Raw genomic sequence first — 21,220 nt, forward strand, 5'->3', positions numbered from 1 at the left:
TGTTCTTCTCACACTCGGGTCCGGTGGAGTGGAGCCCGGAAATGGCAGCTCCCCGCATCGGAAGACCGGTAAGCAGCTCTAGCTGGCAGGCAGCATCAAATTAATGTCTCAGCTTGCCACAAAATGGCCGACGTGGCGCAATTTATGATGCCAGAAGACAACTCTAAAGTGGCCCCCGCCACAGCCCGCTGGAGTCCGCTGCGGTGTGACAATAAAACGGCTTCAAATTGCCATAAAAACGAGCAACCAGAGAGGGGGAAACCGACAAAACCCAAATCCAAACTGGCCGCCAAGTCAGGGACCACAAAGCAATGTTTCTTTTGGCCATACACATAAACGTATAAAAGTGAAATAATAAATAAGCCCGTAAGCCATCAAAGAAAGAACGACTTTCGGGGAACAGAAACCGTAAAGGGTTGCGATCATAAACACACAAAGTCCGAGCCATTGTCACAGGCCGGGCATCCATTCCATGAGCCACCGCTAATCAATTGGGCCAGTGCGAGTGCGGAGCCAAACTTTGAGCCATCATTTCGGGGAAGATCCAAAAGTTGACAAACTAATTGGAAATTAAAGCGAACAACTGACACGAGGCATCTCTGACATATTATTAAATGAAGATTGCCAGAGTCTTTTTGGATTTCAGCATGTTGTGTTTGTTTCTTACTTGTCAGAAAGTAAATTGACACTTTTTCATTTCATTTGTTGCTGGCTGGGTGGAGTGGAGTGGAGAGGAGTTCTTTGAGCTCTGCGCCGAAAACTTTCTTTGGCCCTAACAAGCCTATAAAGTTTCTTCCTTTCCGGCAGATTTTTCGGGACACAACTTTCTGCTTAAATTGAAAGGCTCAAACCCAAACCCAAACCCAATCCCAATCCCAAGCCCGAGCCAAACCCCTGCAAAAGTTGATCAAAAATTAAAGAGAACTTTCGGCAGGCAGTTGACTTTGCAGTCGCTCGCTGCAGGCTCCAGGCTCCAGGCTCCCGGCTCTCGGCTCCCGGCTCCAAGTACATGCAGATAGACTGGCCCCGGGTAGAGGATGGCCAGGATGATGGCACACAAAGCGCATTAAATTTAATTAGCTCACATAAATTTTTGGTTCGAGGTCTGGCACTGACTCTGATTCGGATTTGGGTTCGGATTCAGATCTGGGATTCTGTGTTCTGGTGTGGCTCACTCGAGCTGACATTTTTAATGCCAGCGGAGCTGGTTGCAGCAGTGGCAGTGGCAGTGGCAAATGAAGTCTTTGCGTTTCTCTCTCCCCATTGCTCCTCTGGCAGTCCAGGGCTTTCATGACTTATGCAAGTTTTGACGACAGGTGCACGCGTCTGTGACTCGGTGAGTGTGTGTATGTGTTCGTGTTAAATCAACTGTCGCTTCCTCTTGGAAAAGTTTGTCCTGGCAGGACAGTCCCTGGGCAGGCAGGGAGCCGGGGCCAGAGCCAGTTGAATTCAAGTTATGATAGCTGCTGCCTGCGTTTCAACATTTTACTCAACAGCTAACTGCGCTGAAAATATCACTGGAGAAAATAAATCGAGAAAGCGTGACGGAAAGGAGCAGAGTACGAGTGAATAGTGAATAGTACACGCATCCGTACATCCGTGTACGAAAGCACTCGTACTTTTATAGCAATTACACAGAATGTTTAAAGATACAAAAAACGCGGAGTAAAGCATTTATTGAAAAAGAAGGACGAGAATAAATGTACATATTTATATATGCAGCTATGTATACATGTAGTGTGTAGTGTGAAGCTCATGTGGTTTTTTCTTTCAATAATCAAAAAGTTCTTTGAATAATCCTGCAGGAATCCCTGATATTCACAATTTCCATGATGCTTTGAGCTAAGGTTTTACGAAGCTCTGACAAAAAAAAAAAAAAATAAACAAGAATGGATAATTATATCCAATTTAATGAGGAGGTTTAAGCCTGGAGTTCGATCATAGCCGCTCCCCGCATTCTTTATTTTTGTGTGCGTGCAACTGTTGCTAATTAAATTCTCTTTTTATTTCGCAGATTATTAACGCAGCGAAAAATGGGAGCCAATGGGAGCGGTTCCCTCGGCCATTTGCTGTTCTGTTATTGCTGCTGCTGCTGCTGGTGAGTATCATTTATGCCGTGCAATTAACGCTATTAAAAATCAGTGAGCGCTAATTAACTGCGGCATATATTTGTGTATTTTGCATGATTGACTTGTGCGTTATTTATGGCTGATTTTTCAACATTCGACTCTTTTTTCTGGCCCACTTGCTCTTGCGGTTGAATGGAGTTCAATCAGCGCCTTTGAACCACCTTTGAACCGCCTTCGAAGGCATTTATTCATTTCCATTCTCCTTGAAACAATTGGCTTCCCTTTTGTTGAGCCGAGCTCCAACAGGCTTTGAAATGCGGTTGAGGTTAAGGAAGTTCTGATAGTGTCTGCCAGGCCATTGACAACTGCTGTATGGTGCAACGTGCAACCTGCAGCCTGCAGCCTGCAACCTGCAAGAGCTTCGTGTCTTTTCACCGTTATTTGACTTAACTGACAGCGGAAACGGGGTTTCCCATTTCCGCGAGTGGAGATGGGGCTTCGGTTCCCTTCGGCGTGTTTCTGTTCTGTTTACAAAATAAGCGAAAGCTCTGCCTGCACTTAATTTATTTCCAACAAAAGGGCGAAGAAACTTTCACGCAAGTGCAACTCTTCTTTACGCGCTCTCCTTTACCCAAATACCGGTCTCCCTTTCAGTCTTTCAGTCTGCCTGCCTGTGTGTCTGTCTGTCCGTGACTTCTTTCTTTTCTTTTTGTTGCATCTCGCCACTTTGCTTGTTTTCAACACATACTTGAATTCGAGCAGCTTACAACGCGCATTTGGCGACCGCAAACACGAGAGCCGGAAGTTGGGGCAGCCACAAGGGGCAACCCATGGGTAGGGTCGGGTTGGAGGTAGTAGGTGGATTGGGCTGGAAGACTGGCAGATTTGTATGTGTTATAGCAATGAAATGAAGACATTTGCATATCGGCAACTTCATCAGAGTGGATAGATGATGCGACGCTGAAAAATATCAAAGATTTCCGGAGCTCCTTCGCCTGTGTTGGTTACGATATAGAGAACGACCCCTGACATCTCCGGGCCTAAAATGTAATCAAATCAAATGTGTCACCAGCAGAAACTCACACGCCCATGCAGAGGCGGAGAAAGCTGTTTTCAGGGTCTAATTTTGCATAGAAATCGCAGGCAACAAATAATCAAATGCAAATATGTGCTCAAGAATCAATTTGAGTGCAATCAGCGGAAGGCAAAAGTAGGTGGGCTACAAGTGGATGGATTTCTGGCTGAGGGGTTCAAGAAACTGCCTCCTATCTATCAGACCCATTCATTATTACCAACAATATTTATTTGACCATCTTGTCATTGACTTCTGCTTGCCCATTGACTTGTTGTGGGGCACATATGTATGTACGCCGTGCATATGTATGCATGTGAGGCAGGAATGCCAGAACCCACCGCCCACAGCACGGAGCCCGGAGCCCGGAGCCCAGTGGGGCATCTTGAAATTAGCACCTAAAATGTCCTTAAGTGAATTGAATGAAACTGATTTATGGTCGCACTTAATGTAAATGTGTAGCCATGTGCCCAGAGCCGAGGCCACAGTCAGAATCAGAGTGGGGAATAGCAATCGGAGGCCCCTATGGTACTATCTATCCATGTGTCTGTCTGTAGCCGCATCTATCTATCTATCTATCTATCTATCTTTCTATCTATCTAGTTAGTTGTTTGTTTATGCAGCACGCACATATGCACATATGTATTGTACGATGTATGTGGGAAGCGAGAGTAGGAGAGGGCCCGGGGTGTGCCTGCCCCGACATTTGCTTAAGCAGGCGTGTGAAAATGTACCATTAGCAATGCCATATATTCTCCATCCAGCTATGATATAACTTGTTGGCCAGCCTCTTCGGCCGCATGTGCAGCTACGTGTGTGTGTCTGTGTGTGTGTGTGGGTATTTGTGTGATAATTGGTGTAAATGCCACAAAGCAGAATCAGAATCAGAGCCTAGTCGAGCCGAGCCAAGCCGTGCCACCAACTCGGACGCTCCATATGCAGCTACATAACTTATGGCACTGCCAGCCATTAATTTGAGTGTATGGAGAATTGCCAGTCCAGAGGAAAGCGCGCAGAGGGGTAGGGTGGGCGGTAGGTGGAAAGGGGAAGGCGTTGCATAGCCACAGGCGCACGTGCGTGACCTGCTCTCTCACTTTTCCATTTGCGTTGGCTCCTCCTGTTACTTTTACTGGGCCCCCATATATCGTATTTTATTTTAATTTGTTCAACAAAAGGCAACGGGAAGGCGAAAGTTTGCTGCCATCTTCGTCATCATCACGATCGCTTCATTTGCCTCATTCAATCTGGTACACGTTCCTTTTTGGCCATATTGAGAGAGAGATGGCAAATCACAATGGCCTGCCGGCCTGACCAAAACAATATGCAAACAATTTCCACGGTTACATGACCGAAATACACAAAATTTCCTGGTCCAGAGCCGCACTTATGGTCACGTGCGATTATAGGTATACAAAAATATATATATGAATATATGTATATATTTATACATTTCGATATATGTACATGTATGTACGAATGGCCGATGACCAGACCCTAAAGCCCAGACAAGAAGAAGAACATGAAAGGAAGCTGAAAAAAAAGGGGAAAAGGAAATGTTCTGGCAAAGGAAACCGAGTAAAAAAGCTCTCGCCATGGCCCTTTTTCAATATGCCAATAGATACATGCACAAATACAGTGAGCACTCAATAGAGTAGAAACCCTAAGGCCCGAAGCTGATTGATTTTAATTCTATAGATACATACATATGAACATGTACATATGCATTAATGCATAATTATCTGAATTAACTTATAAAAACCCTTTGTGCTGGATACGTACAAATTTTTTATACCCGATACTCAAAATGAGTATAGGGGTATATTAGATTTGTGGTAAAAAAGTGATGTGTGTAACGTCCAGAAGGAATCGTGTCCGACCCCATAAAATATATATATTCTTGATCAGCATCAATAGCCGAGTCGAATTTGTGGCATCCACAATTTCAAAGATACGAGAAAACAGAAAACGCAGAATCGTAGAAAATGACTATATATTCTAGAGTGCAAAATCTGAACCAGATCGTATAATTATTATAGCCAGAACCAAGAAAACAATTTCATTCTCTCTCGCGCTGTCTCTCTCTAACACACAGGTTTCACGGTCGGCTTTGCCCATTGCAAAATGTGAGTTCAAGGATCTCAGAGACTGTAAGAGCTAGAGCATCCAAATTGGGTATCCACACTCCCTCCTCGGACCTTGACAAGTTAGTTTCAAAATTACGACACACCCCCTTCCGCCCCCGCAAAGGATGAAATTCTGGGGCATCCACAAATCTCAGAGACTATTGAGGCTAGAGTATCCAAATTTGTTATCCACACTCCTGTTAGATCTCACTATAAAACGTATATTTCAAAATTTCGTTACCGTTTACATTTTTAGAATTTTATTTTAAGCAAAAATATAATAAATTTTTTGATCCAAAAATAATAATTATTCAATAAAAATCAAGAATAGTAATTATAATAATAATTATTCAATAAAAATCAAAAAAATAATTATTCAATAAAAATTATTATTATTATTTTTGATTTGTATTGTATAATAATTATTACACTCAATACTCAAAATGAGTAATATGTCACATAACACGTATATTTCAAAATTTCGCGTGTTTAAAATTGTCGTGTCGTTTAATATTAGCGGCGTCTGCCGGAGGAGAGCCATACTGACTAAGTTTCGGGTATAAATGTAGAGTTGCGGTCGCCGCAGCAACTCACATCGTTCCCCCTCGTTTTTTCTGTGGCAAATGCATTATGTTGGTCGCTTAATGCTACAGAGGGCTACAGAAAAGTGTCCAGCAGTCGGGTATTTTAATTTGTTTGTTGGAAAAAGTTTACCACTCTTTTCGGCAGGAAGGACGCTCTAAGCCCGTTTGTGCGCCTAACCCTTTTTTATTGGTCATGTCTCTGGAGTTGATCGAGGGTTTATTTTCGTTCCTTTTCGCCGGCCGGTCAAAAGTAAGTCAAGTAGCCAAGAAGTTGTCCGTCACGCTGATGATGGTCGTGTCACCAATAAGTGGCATGTGCGTACGTCGGAGTGTGTGCTGTCTGGGACTGGGCCACGTGCGTCTGCGATTCCGTTGGGTTGATTGATGATAGCCATGGGAGATGGCCAAACAATGCCAAATCTATAAGTTGACAAGACAATTATTTCGTAGTTCGTGGCGTTTCCTTTCGGAAGAACCAAACACGATAGGATACAATCATTTTAGGCAAATTGAGACATTATCTATGCCGATATGAATGTGTGTATATGGTATGAATTCCGACTGAGCTCCATTCAGGACCCAATAGAACATTAGACCCATCCGTTTTCAACTTGGAACATTATATTAAATTTATTAATTTAATTTATTACGTATTTTTTTTAATTTATCATTGTAATCATTGCCCCTTACACGATTACGTGTACTTCTCCATCCACGTGTTTTTACAAAAGTCCTTGGGTTAAATCTGAATACTTTTAGGAACTGTTCACGTATTTCTTAGAGCAGAAGGCTGAAGCATAATATATATATATAATTACTATTTCTGTTCTCTTAATCATACATACATTGATATTGTGCGTAATGGATATTTGTGCAAAAGCAAACTTGTGTCGAGCTTTTTAAGACTCATTTTAAATGAATTCCTATTTCATTTATTCATTCATTTCAGTTTGGAAGCATTCCGGTTATTCAATTTGAAATGAATATGCGCGCCAAAGGAACTTCATTTCCACGCATGGGAACTCCATTTTACTTACACTTGTGTGTGTGACAACCACGGTTGTGTACGCCTCGTGATACAATTTTATCGGACTGTGTCCTGCTGCGGGCCATAGCTATGATGCCGCTGCTGTGTTGCCAAGTCGACGATGTACGATGCACCCTTCTGCTGCAACAGGGACCAGTGATCGACGCGGAATTGTTGGTTCACGCCCGCTGGAAACAATGACACCGCCGAATCAAACGCTGGGCTTTAGCTTCGAGACGCGTAAGTGAATCAGATTTATAATTTTGGATATATTTTAAAATCTATCTTCCTTCACAGATGACCTATGTACCATACGCTTTGCCGCAAACCGAGTCGTGTCTGATTTCTCCTGCCATACGGAGTCCTATCAAAGTATCTCAGCCACAAAGAATCGTTGTGTGTATCTGTGCAAGATTCGAACCCAACAAGCCATCGTCATCCTTCGACCTGGCCATCGACAACAAGGCCTTTGACTATGGCAATCAAGGGAGGAGCTACGCGGGCTACTAGACTCTAGATAGATCTCGTTTTTCTTAAGTTTAAGGATATACGCGTACATATATTTAGATAGTAGATACAAATCCTTTCCTACTTGTTTTTTTATTTATACTAAGCTAAGTTTTTATCAATCAAACTATTAAAAAATAATCCTTGCTGTGTCCTTTATCCTGGAAACTATCCCGATTATCCCGATCGGTTCACAAATAGCGGAGAAAACTAAATAGTTTGTATTCCGGAAAATGTCCTTGATCCTTGATAAGGACTCCATCAAATCACGGACATCTTTTCGATCACAGAAAACAGGACATATATTTCTGGAGAAAACATCCTTGACCCTTGGTCCTTGAAAGGGACTCCATTAAATCAGGGACATTTTTTCGATCACAGAAATCCGCCGCACGTCCCGATCGGGCCCCAAATAGCCGAGAAAACTAAATATGTATGTTTGGGTTCGTTGGAGTCCTTACCGAAGGATGAACGACATTTGTCTGATCACTTGGGGCCATGGAAAGCCCCGATCGGGGCACAGATAACGGAGAAAACAAAATATATATGTTTGGGGAAAATATTCTTGATCCTGGGTCCTTGACAAGGACTCCATCAGATCAGGAACAATTTTCCGAACACAGGCAGCCGTCGTATGCCCAGATCGGGTCATATATAGGGAAAAAAATTAGTATTTTTGATCCTTAATATCCTTGGTCCTTGAAAAGGGTTTCATTACAATAGGGACATTTTTCCGAGCACAGGAAGTCGTCTCACGCCCAGATCGGCCCAAAAATAACGGAGAAAACGAACTGGCCTGTAATTTATTTTTGAAAATGTAGTGCAAGAAACCGCCGAGAGGGACGCCACCGTACAAAAAAAAAAAAACTCGCGTCAAAAGGCCAAAATCTGGATGGGATACCAGGCGAACAGAATCAGCAGCAAGCAACTTTAGAAAATGCAAAAAAAGTGGTGCATACTTATGGGGGCTACACAATTTTTAAAAAAATTCAGCGACCTTCTGCTGATTTCTGTTCGCCTGGTATCCCATCCATTTGACGCGGTCGGCTGGCTATTGCAGAGATATAGCGTGCAGAAGAAACCAGTATTTGCATGATGTGCAGATACAAATCTTCGGAAGGCTATATCTCAGGCAAATAAGGCCAGATCGGTGAAGGACCTACTTTACCAGGACCGTGGGGATGTAGCCTGTCGAACGGCGTCAAAATCTCGAAGAGGCCAACAGATGGGCTTATTATTGCCATAGGTGTTTCGTTGGAGCTCAACCACAAAGGGTGCATGGGTCCTTAGGCTCCTTGCAGGCGTACTTAAGCCAAACCTACTAAGCAAGTCAGGGCAATCTATGTTACCCACTACGAGGTTATAGATATATACGTGAGCAGAAATGGTCCTTCGATTCTCGAGGGAGGAGAGATGAACGAGGCGAAATCTGCGCACTTTCTGGATTAGATCCCAGGCTCTTCGGCTCTGGCGTTCGGCTAACGCCGCATCATCATGTGCCAGCCATGACACTCGTTCATACGCCGCCGAATCAAACGATGGGCTACAGCTTCAAAACGCGTAAGTGAATTAGTATATAATTGTGGACATATTTAAAAATATATCTTCCTTCACAGAGGACTTATGTACATTTGGCTTTGCCATTAACAGAGTCGTTTCCGACTTCCCACCGCCAAAAGTCGTCCTATCCAAGCATTACCGAGGCGTATTCGAGACAGACCGAGTCCAATCCCAGCCAGACAGAATCGTATCCCAGCAGGGCAGAAGCGGTCCCCTTGCAAGATCCGAACCCAACAAGCCATCGTCATCCTTCGACCTGGCCATCGACAACAAGGACTTTCCCTATGGCAACCAAGGGAGGGGCTACGCGGGCTACTAGACTCTAGATAGATCTCGTTTTTCTTAAGTTTAAGGATATACGCGTACATATATTTAGATAGTAGATACAAATCTTTTCCACTTGTTTTTTTATTTATACTAAGCTAAGTTTTTATCAATAAAACTATTAAAAAATACTCCTTGCTGTGTCCTTTATCCTGGAAACTATCCCGATTATCCCGATCGGTTCACAAACAGCGGAGAAAACTAAATAGTTTGTATTGCGGAAAATGTCCTTGATCCTTGATAAGGACTCCATCAAATCACGGACATCTTTTCGATCACAGAAAACAGGATATATATTTCTGGAGAAAACATCCTTGACCCTTGGTCCTTGATAAGGACTCCATTAAATCAGGGACATTTTTTCGATCACAGAAAGCCGTCGCACGTCCCGATCGGGCCCCAAATAGCCGAGAAAACTAAATATGTATGTTTGGGGTCGTTGGAGTCCTTACCGAAGGATCAAGGACATTTGTCTGATCACGTGAGCCATGGAAAGCCCCGATCGGGGCACAGATAACGGAGAAAACAAAATATATATGTCTGGAGAAAATATCCTTGATCCTAGATCAAGGATGCTATTCCGAACACAGGGAACAATCGCTCGTCCCGATCGGGCCACAAAAAAGGGAAAAAACAAATAATATATGCCTGGAGAAAATATCCTTGATCCATGGTCCTTGATAAGGACTTCAATAGATCAAGGATGTTATTCCGAACGCAGGAAGTCGTCTCACGCCCAGATCGGCCCAAAAATAACGCAGAAAACGAACTGGCCTGTAATTTATTTTTGAAAATGTAGTGCAAGAAATCGCCGAGAGGGGCGCCACCGTACAAAAAAAAAAACTCGCGTCAAAGGGCCAAAATCTGGATGGGATACCAGGCGAACAGAAATCAGCAGAAGGTCGCTGAATTTTTTTAAAAATTGTGTAGCCCCCATAAGTATGCACCACTTTTTTTTGCATTTTCTAAAGTTGCTTGCTGCTGATTCTGTTCGCCTGGTATCCCATCCAGATTTTGGCCCTTTGACGCGAGTTTTTTTTTTTGTACGGTGGCGCCCCTCTCGGCGGTTTCTTGCACTACATTTTCAAAAATAAATTACAGGCCAGTTCGTTTTCTCCGTTATGTGTGGGCAGATCTGGGCGTGAGACGACTTCCTGTGCTCGGAAAAATGTCCCTATTGTTATGAAAACCTTTTCAAGGACCAAGGATATTAAGGATCAAAAATACTAATTTTTTCCCCTATTTATGGCCCGATCTGGGCATACGACGGCTGCCTGTGTTCGGAAAATTGTTCCTGATCTGATGGAGTCCTTGTCAAGGACCCAGGATCAAGAATATTTTCCCCAAACATATATATTTTGTTTTCTCCGTTATCTGTGCCCCGATCGGGGCTTTCCATGGCCCCAAGTGATCAGACAAATGTCGTTCATCCTTCGGTAAGGACTCCAACGAACCCAAACATACATATTTAGTTTTCTCGGCTATTTGGGGCCCGATCGGGACGTGCGGCGGATTTCTGTGATCGAAAAAATGTCCCTGATTTAATGGAGTCCTTATCAAGGACCAAGGGTCAAGGATGTTTTCTCCAGAAATATATATCCTGTTTTCTGTGATCGAAAAGATGTCCGTGATTTGATGGAGTCCTTATCAAGGATCAAGGACATTTTCCGCAATACAAACTATTTAGTTTTCTCCGCTGTTTGTGAACCGATCGGGATAATCGGGATAGTTTCCAGGATAAAGGACACAGCAAGGAGTATTTTTTAATAGTTTTATTGATAAAAACTTAGCTTAGTATAAATAAAAAAACAAGTGGAAAAGATTTGTATCTACTATCTAAATATATGTACGCGTATATCCTTAAACTTAAACTATCTAGAGTATAGTAGCCCGCGTAGCTCCTCCCTTGATTGCCATAGTCAAAGGCCTTGTTGTCGATGGCCAGGTCGAAGGATGACGATGGCTTGTTGGGTTCGAATCTTGCACAGATACACACAACGATTCTGTGTGGCTGAGATACTTTGATAGGACTCCGTATGGCAGGAGAAATCAGACACGACTCGGTTTGCGGCAAAGCGTATGGTACATAGGTCATCTGTGAAGGAAGATAGATTTTAAAATATATCCACAATTATAAATCTGATTCACTTACGCGTCTCGAAGCTAAATCTCAGCGTTGGATTCGGCGTCATTGTTTCCAGCGGGCGTGAACCAACAATTCCGCCGCCGATCACTGGTCCCTGTTGCAGCGGACGGGACGCCACATTGTCGACTCAGTGACACAGCAGCGGTATTACAGCTATGGCCGCAGCAGGACAGCCAGTGGCTGCCACAGTCCAGCCAGGTGCACATCCTTTGGAACTCCCGAGAGAACGAGGAGCTACGACGGAATCACGCGCGGAGGAGGTACCTATGGTGAGCGGTCTGGAGAGGCGGAAAATCAGAATGGGCCATGGCAGTAGCAAGACGCAAAGGCCACAGCCTCCCGCGACAGGAATCATGTGCCGAGGGGCGCACAGCATCGTTGTCTCTTGCGCAGGAGCCGGCGGGGATTTCGCAATGTCGGCCGGTCATCGAGCGCACACTCGCTCATATGAACCAGAAGATCAGAAGGGTGAAGCCGCTGGTAAACGACGGCGGGCGTATCGGTGTTTGCGGGCACGCAAGAGGTATTCCTGGACACCGGAGGTGGCGACCAGCTAAAATGAGAGGAAGAGTTAAATAAAGTAGATGAATAAATAATAGCTTTACAACTTTACCTGGTGGGGTAAGAGGGGCGCGATCGCGGCGTAGCAGTTTGTGGTCAGAGAGGGTCTCGACCAACTGGAGGGAATACAAAAATAAAAGAAGAAGAACCAAGGATAAATAGTCAATGGAAAAAATGAATAAGGGGGAAAGAAAGGAAAACTTACCCGATCAAAGCCGATGAGGTAAAGCATGATGCAGGAGGGAAGACGATGTCGGCAATGTATGAACATGCGAAGCACGCTCAATACGTCATAAAAAGTACCACCTGCTGGGGCGATGCACGCGCTCGTGGATGCAGTATCGATCCGGCAACCCCCAAACGGGTAAGGCCCCCGGAGGACGACTGGTTCAAACAGAGGGCGCGCGCGCCAACTTACTCAAAGTGGTAAAAGTCCCTAGAGCGGCGCAGGACACGTAAAAGTGGAGGTTAAAGCCTCGGGCCGCCTATCCGGGGAAATATATCATGAAATATGCTCCCAAAAGGAATAAACAATTGAGTTTGCGACATGCTTGGTGTATGAACTGGCACATCTACATATATACAGTATGGCAAGTGCCACCATGTAGCAAATTTGTAGCAACAAGCGCTTAGCAACATTTGGTTCATTTTCGAAAAGTTGCGCAACATTTTGAAAAATATTTTACTCTTTCACCGATATCCCTTTTTTAAAACTTTCTTGTGCGCCTGTAGATACCATACGATAAAACTTTTCTCTCTCTTATAAAACCAAAACAACCAAATTATCTTATCCTACTGGTTTGCACACACAAGTGTAGGTAAAAAAGAGCTGCCATATCTTGTCATTTTATTCCATTGGCGCCAATATTAATTTCAAATCTAATTCCGAAATATGACCAGACGTCACGTTACAAAAAACAGAAGTGGTTTTCAGGTTGGGGTACAAAATTGCAAGACTGCATATCGAGTATGATTATTTGTAGAACATTTATTTCGCATATGTATGTATATATGAAATATTCAGTGTTAGTTTTCCAAGTTAATAATTATAAAAATCTTTCCTGTTTTTTGTAATTTAAGACGATCAGGGATTTAAAGTACTTTACGCTACCAAATTCCGGGCTAATAATTAGCCAAGAATCGGACTATTTTCGTGGAATGCTTTTAGATAGTTCAATACGTTAGAACAACTTTGAGGAAAAGCTTTTATAATCATTCTTATAGGAGATACAAAAATAACGCTCTCATTTGAATAGGTAATCAACGGTAATGAAAACTAAAACTACTTAAACTAAGCTTTCAATATCGGGACAAAAGTATATGGAAATGACGTTTAAGGTTTTTTGGCACGAACTGCCCTTATACAGGGTGTACTATATCTGGTGTCACCGATGATGCATACACATATGTATGTCTATATGTACATGTTTTCTCTTTCTTTCTCTCTTCTTTCTGTAGTGGATAAATTTGATACATATAGCTTCGGCTGTATTCGTAGAAACTGAATAAGGTTCAAGGTTTCAGACTGATTTCATCAGTATGTTGTCGGGAGTAAGCTTCTCGCCACCAGTTGCCGGAAGTGGAAGGAAGTTCATGCTCGCACAAGTCCTGCACATGTGGGACGACCTGCTATCACTGATGCTGCAAGTGGTTGGGCTCCTGTTGTGTCAACGGCGCCGCTTCATTTGGAGACGACAACAAGTGGCTCTCAGACTCGCATTGAAATCATCCATCCGACCAGAGTAAGCCCACTCAACGCTAAGTGCGTTGATTGCTGCTGAAGGCGAGCAAATATGCCATAAGTTCATAGTTCATAGTTCATAGTCATACATACGAGTCTGGCACTAAGCCTTATTTAGAGAGCGCCATCATTTATCATGCCACGTATCGCATATCTCGTATCATCGCTATACCGCCGTGTCGCCCGTCTCTGCATTATGACGGGCCTGACAACAATAACCACTTGAGAGTCAAACAAAAATTTCCTGCCATCCAAACACTCACTGAATGGGCCACGACCAGGAATGCGACAAGGATTGGGTGCTGGAACCAAGACTATTGAAGCGTGTCGGGGTGCGGGGTGCGAGGTCAGCTCGAGTTGTTTTGTCAAAGTGCTTGAATGGCTTGTGAACATTTTGTGCAGGATTTTCTCGATTGGCGGGTGAGTTGGAGTGCAGCTGGCTGCAGGATTAGATTCCAGTTGGAGTTTAAAGTTTTTGCGACATCTGTTCGGAGTCCAGTCCCCTTTTGCTTTATTCCGCTTTAGTCATGTAATGCACGAAAAGTGCTAGCAAATATTTGCCCCATCTGTCCGTTGCGATTCATAAATTATGGAAACATTGCATTTATCGCCGCTTCAAGGGTCGTCCTGAATGCAGAATGTGTTCATATTGATATCACGCATACGCCGTGTGTTCCATTAAAATTGAGCATCGGCGGGCGCGCCGGTCTGGCAAAATGAAATGCATTCATAACATTGGCGATAATTTTTACAAATTATAGTTGCAATTACAAGTGGCCCACTCACACACAAGCACAGGCAGCGCTCCCCAGGGCTGCTGGTTGTGGCAATTGTTGCCAGAATTTATTTCTATTGTCGACCTAGCGAAAACAATTATCTGGGAATGGAGTGCAAATATGCAAACAGAAATATTTTGGTTAAATTTTCGAGTATTTCTACTCTCCCTTACTCTACCTCTACCCTTACCCATACCGCTACCCTTATTACTTTTTACTTTCTGCTCTCGTGCCACTCCCCACTACGAGTATTTCTGCTTTGTTGGCCGCAAAAGTGGCGAGCATTAAATGAGATTGGCCCAATAAGTGAGCCACATTTTACTTCAACCACCCAGCGCCACTGCTAGTGGCAATGCCAGTGCCATTGCCATTTCTCCGCTCTGTAGTGCACCGCCCACCGCAGCATTGTTGAATTTCTGGTTTGGCTGCAAAGTGATTTACGCAATTAAAATAATTTCATTCAAATGGTCTATAATTCAACTGGCATTTTCTGCGGTCGCTGTAGCGGCCAGTTTATGCCTGGCCTGCCACACTGGCCGTGACCACGCCCTCAGAATGCAAACACCCGTTGACAATGCAGGCACCAGAAAATGCCATTATGTGGATATATGTACATATTGGAGGACACAATGCCTATACGCATTTAGATGCCCTACAAATATAGCATCGAATACATACATAGATCCTATAGCAGCTTCCATCGGTTGATCTCGGTAAATAGGAATCGTTTCTCAGATATACATATGTTGTAATTGCTCTGCAAATAATTAAAAAATGAATCAATATTTCATTTATATAATGCGTTTCGAAAGCAAAGGGTTCATCGTTGATTATACTTATTATAAATCACAAAAGTTTCCATTGAACAATTGATTAATATATATTTGTTCTTTATTTGATATATTTACATACATATGTACAAATGTATTCCGATGGATTTTTGCAATTTAATAGAGTCGTATGTTGTGAAAAGTCTTTTCCGGATGTCCCAATAAATCAGCATGATTTCCATTATTTCTTTAATGGAGTTTCTCTACCGCTTATCGTTTTCCTTGGAATCACTCTCTTTATTCGTCAATATCCGGGAAATTTCCGGGAAACGATTCTACTCATTTCCAGCTTGTATTCGTCGGATACAAAACTCATAGCCGTCCGTGCAAGGTTCATACCCAACAATCTCTTCCCACCCGCTGATGCATGCATTTGTCATTTGAGGAATTCTGTGTGGATTACATGTAGATGCCATCTAAATTTACAGTCAAATTAGCGGGAAAATGCTGGGAAAGAATGCGGACGAACGCGTGTGTGTGTAAAATGTTTTGTCGAATGGAAATGTGAAAGCGAAAATTTGAGGTCTGTGGCACGGTGCGGGATTAAAGTCCATTCAAAACTGACTTTGAATGCTCCGCTGAGCTCAAATCGATATCAAGGACTTCCCCTAGCTTCTGCTCTTTCGGTTTCTGTTGCTGTTGCTGTTCTTGTTCCTGCGGCCTGTGGGGCAGGCAACAAATGTGTCTAATGCCATGCCATTAAGTAGAATCTATCAGGCCAAATTACATGCCCATGTCCGGGTTGGTCCAGGACCAGATCCGGGCATACAACAACAGCTTGGCACTGCGGTTGCTTAGACAACCAAAAATTTGCATACTCGTAAGCAGCGCGCATCAATTTGGACTCAAGCGAGCGTATAAATATTTTTATGCCAACGCAGTGGCAAATGGCCTTCAGGATCAGCCTCCCCGCCTGTGCCTCAACCGCTGTGTCCTCCCGATTCTCAGCCTTGTTTCTTTTCCCATCTAACTTCATAGCAGGGTTCGTTCAATTGGGCTTCTGATTATGATTGGACTGGGTCCGCGGTCATTGTGACCGCACCGTCGCAATATTGTTATTATTTCGAATTCGGGGAAAATCTGGGTGTTTGTAGCCCATTATAATAGAACTAAAGTTGCATTCCTGCGTTTAGCAGCAGTCATCAGCTACCCTCAAAGGCACTTCTTAATTAATGAGCTGAGACCAAAACGCACATCGATTGCCACTTGACTGCGGTTGCGGTGCATGGACTGTCAAAGTTCACAGCTCGCGGAATGGTTGATGAGCTGACAATTTCGATACAGAACGAAACATAAGTAATTAGATATAGGTAGTCCCTCAGTGGGTATTAACTTAAAAGAGCCAAGAACGGAACTAAATATGTTTAAAGTATTGGTGGGAACATGAAATGCGTGGAATCATGTGGTATCATGCAAAGAATGTATTAAACAATACAATAAGGAGTGAATTTAAGTTACCTGTGTCCTTTCACTTCATTTGCACTGAGAGCAATTAGAGACTGAAGTTCTTTGCTTTTATAATACGTCGCAAGGACATCAAATGCAAATTGTTTTATAACTCACATCCGTACAAATACTTACTCTTTCCCTACCCTGCCCATGCCCTATGCCCGGGAGAAATCTGTTCGGGTCGCATAAGCTACGACTGTCCATAGCTGTTCTATGGTTTTTCCTTCTCTTGTTTTAAGCCTTTTCGATTTATTTGCTGACCCAGTTTTCAACGCCTGCCCCAGGACCGGAGTCCCTACATATACTGCTCTTCTGGCGAAGCTGTCCATAATCCGGCGATTACATGTGACACACGCATACGTTGCAGCTTATTTTTCATTTCTTGGAGCTGTCGTTGAGTGTTGGAGCACCAGAATGGAGCATGGGGCATGGAGGAGGCAGATCCACCTTTCCAGAGCCAGCTGTTGTATTCCCTTGTAGTTTGCATAAATAATTCAACAGTTCATAGCGGAGCGAAGCCATAGCCTCACACTTTCAAAGGATCCCATCAGGAGGGGCTAAGCCCCCGAATAAAAACGCCACGATTGGTTTAATTTAAAAAAAAAAAATTTAATCGTATCTCATTTCGCTGATGTTCTGTTGGTTGTTGTTTTTTGAGGCCATACAATACTCTGGCGACAAACAACAGTTGTGTTCTTTAGTTATTATTGCTATTTGTTTATTATTGTAATGCTTTGCTATGTTTTTATATGATGTCATACTCGTATATATGTATGTATATGCGCGTGCCTGACTTCCTGCACTCGCAAAAAAACCCAATCGACTAGTCTGCCGCTTAGTTCAATTCGTAGTTAATTCAACAGTTAAAAGTAGTGGGGTTTATCTTCGTTTTATACAGTTCAATTGCTTTATTAAAACTATTCAACTATGCAGTATGGTATGCCATTGGCTAATGCATAGTTTTCGGCTCTCACTAATTAACTTTAATATACAGGAATTACTTAGTTGACGGCCTATGATTATATAGATTTATGTACTGCACTTGAAATGTTTACGGCAAATGGCTGCGGGCTTATGGCATTACCATTTCTGAATTACAAATTGGCTGGCATATGTATTTATTCACACTTAACTTAAATCTCTATGTATAGCTACATATAGTATGTATGTGTATGCGTATATTTTTGATTGGTTAGCTGCAGCTTCAGATGGATTTGCAAGTCCCTAAAATCTCCAATAGACTCGCTAAATGACACGACAACTGTGATAATTGTAGGATTGTAGAACGGGCTTTGGGCTGGTATTTAAAAATGTATTTCGGGGGTTTTGCTAAGTTCGATTATTGAGGCACACAGACAGACAAACAGACAGACTGACACGAAAAAAAGTGGAAGATGCTCTATTGATCACTTTTCCTGTATTCTTTTCCGATAAATGCATCCTGTACATCTGCTTCACTGTCCAGCTGGCATGTGGTTGAATGTACATTAACATTTTTGATACAATTTTGCCGATTACACACACATAAAATCGGCTTACGACTAACATTATTTTTACAGCTTAACAGAAATTAATACAATTTGTTCTGCCTTTCACCGGCCGCAGAAAACACAATGGAAATGCATAATTTGAAATTATGTTTCATTATAAAAAGGACATGGGGGAAATCACATCAGCCGCGTTCATTTTAATTGGCCAAACGATCTCATAGGTTTTTATGGGGCCACTTTTGAGTTGGTTATTGCTTGATTTGGCTAACAAATGTTATTTGATTTATCCCCTGTTTGGGGAGGGAAATTGTTGTTTTTTAATTATAGCAATTATGAAAGATATTATATGTCAATTGTGTTTTTATAGAAACTTTTTAATACCACAAATCGAAATTGTTTTTTTTTTGCACTTTTCACATACAATCAGTTTATGCAATTTGATCGGAGGACCAGGGGATTATTGTTACGCGTAATGGCGTACTTACATATATGCCGGCATTTGTGTCATTCAATGTAATTAAATTTTTCGAAAAATATAAAAAATTACTACTAAAAGAATTGTCCTGTCAACGCTATGAGGGGTCGTTTAATAGAGCCATAACAATTTTGCAATTAAAGTTGTGTTTAAAACGAGGAAACGGAAACCAAATTAACTTTTTTCTATAGATTGTTGACATTGTTGAAGAAAATATTGGGAATAGAAATATTGACCAACACTCTCATAGATTGAGCTATTCACCTAAAATCAAATGTTTTTACCTCACTGTGGAGCCTCAATTATTTAATAGTAACACTAAGTGCCGTGGCAATAAGAAATAAATAAATGGTTTATATTTTTAGTTCCTTTTGTGGGGGAAAATCGAATTTACATTTGGTTTGGTGGAAAATTGCGCAGTGCAAATATTTGCATGATATTGATATGGCAATCAGTTTGAAAGTTTTATGGCTCGATGCTGCTGCTGCTGCTGCTGCTGTTGCTGTCTGCCGCCAGCTGCCTGGTTACGTTTTTATCTAATTATGGAATGTGGAGCTGCTGCATAATATTTGATTATTCGTTAATTTATTAAAAAGAGTCCTCGCCGCTGGCCAAAGAGATTACTCATTCCTATCATATTCGTACTTAGTGATACATTCTGTTTGCCTCTCTGCATTTATGCTGCAATTACGTTTAAGTTTGTTATTTACACACTCACTATGGTTAGTTTTGATTTCTTTTTTTGTTTAAATATACACATTAAACAGTAATCTATTTGCTTACACACATATTTATATAGACGATTACAATGCTTTACAATGGCGGGGGCAATGGAAAGGGTTGGAATCAATACCATCGTTCGGTTGGCTAATAATATTTTAATTAACAGATTTTAATGAAGGTCGAAACGTATGGGGGAAGTTGGAAGAACGATTTCGGAGCTTTCTTCCGAAGGTGCATGTGCCATGGAATGTAGATTACACTGGCTATCAAACAGGTTTTATAGTTTTCATTACTCCTATGCTCAACCAATCACTACGCCATTGTGCCACATTGTGCAGCAAATACTGAGTGCTGCAGTTACCACTCCCCACATTGAGTACTAGTTTAAAACTGACACACTTATGACTGAATAGCAAACACTCAAATGCCCATTCACTCGGACACTCTCTTATACTCACTCACACACTAACACATTTCATGTGTCTCCTTAAATTACACTAGATAGTTGTGGTTGTTGCTGCTGTCGCATTTACTGCTTCTGCTGCTGCTGCTGCTGCTGTTGTTGCTGCTGTCCTCCTGTGTCGCCTCCATTCGATCATCTGTGACAGTGGCGTTTGACCTGGACCTGGGCCTGGGTGTTGGCGTGGCTTGCGGCTTGGCGGCAGCTGGCGACCGCAGGGCAGCGTTTCCTCGATGTGGCAGTTGTGCTTTCACTGGATGCACTTGCTATTGCTGTTGCTAACCCTGGCAACGGAGATGGCAGTGCGGCTGTGCACTGCTTACTGTAGCACAGGACGAGGCCCAGCAGCAGGACAATTGTCAGCCAATTGACCTGACAACCGGATGAGCCTGTTTGCATTGCCTCCGGATGTTCACCTGAAATTATGGCCCGAACTAATTTCAACTTTATTGCATTGTCTTGAGCTTACATGTTAAATTTGTACTTGAACAATAAGACACATACAGATAAACAGAGAGATACAGAGATGGGGGTAAATAAAAGCTACTTATACACGAGTACGAGTACGTGTACGTGTACGACTCCGAGTAGAAGTACGAGTGCGAGCAAGAGTTCAAGGAAGACTCCGAGTACGAGGTTGCTTGAGTCAGCGTCCCGTAACAGACACAGAATTGACCGTCTTCATCTCCATCCTCTCGACCGTCTTTATTTGTTGCGCTCTGTTTGGTTCCTGAACAGGGAACATGTTTGTGCATAAATATTTAATTAATGCTGCAGTGTTTGTTCGATGCTCGAGAAGAGCCAGGGGAAATCTTTAGACATCTGTGATTCCCACAACCCGCCCGCCGCCTATGCCCCACAAAGCCCGGTGTCAGTCGAAGCGTATGAAATATTTAAACATCAAACTGCCGGCCACCAAATAATTAGCTAATTTCTCCGAAGCTCCGAGCCGCTGGTCAGGGGTCGTTAATAAATTGATTGCCCGATAGGATGAATAATCTGTCCTGCCATTCGCTATTCCCCATGTATCGGTGTAACACCAGATTGCTTTATTGCTTAATTGCCGAAATCAAGTGGCAATGTTACACACTCTGATGGACAGGACACACTCGTTGAGTGGTCGATCCATTGGCACTCCGTCTCAACGGTGCTGCACGCGAGCGCGAGGTCAGGCAGACGTATGCCATATAGATCAAACAAAACAGAAAAGAACGGTACAGTCGGGGGTTTCAACTACGAAGTACCCAATAATAGGGTTCCTTTGAGTTTTAATTAAATTTATCGCAATGGGAGTGAGGGGACA

The 21,220-nt window shown here is 42.7% G+C and overlaps 1 protein-coding gene and 1 long non-coding RNA gene across 3 annotated transcripts in view; both read right to left on the minus strand.

Moving 5' to 3' along the window:
* Positions 1–12,034: 12,034 nt before the first annotated feature.
* LOC117186778 lies at positions 12,035–15,248 on the minus strand. The gene is made up of 3 exons (XR_004471690.1): positions 15,169–15,248; positions 12,179–14,915; positions 12,035–12,089 (listed from the first exon to the last, which is right to left on the minus strand). It is a non-coding gene; the product is annotated as an uncharacterized LOC117186778 (long non-coding RNA).
* A 2,384-nt stretch (positions 15,249–17,632) lies between these two features.
* The window catches only part of LOC108151997 (junctional adhesion molecule A), a 99,817-nt gene continuing 96,229 nt past the window's right edge, over positions 17,633–21,220 (minus strand). Inside the window, exon 7 of one of the 2 annotated variants that reach the window (XM_017280967.2) lies at positions 17,633–20,333. In XM_017280967.2, coding sequence (XP_017136456.1) covers positions 20,053–20,333 — 281 coding nt within the window. In that variant the 3' untranslated portion in view covers positions 17,633–20,052. Of the gene's footprint in view, positions 20,352–21,220 lie in introns of both variants that reach the window. The other variant, XM_017280966.2, reaches the window with a different exon arrangement.

The sequence above is a fragment of the Drosophila miranda genome, chromosome XR, assembly GCF_003369915.1.
Source record: "Drosophila miranda strain MSH22 chromosome XR, D.miranda_PacBio2.1, whole genome shotgun sequence".
In the NCBI taxonomy this organism is placed as follows: Eukaryota; Metazoa; Arthropoda; class Insecta; order Diptera; family Drosophilidae; genus Drosophila; species Drosophila miranda.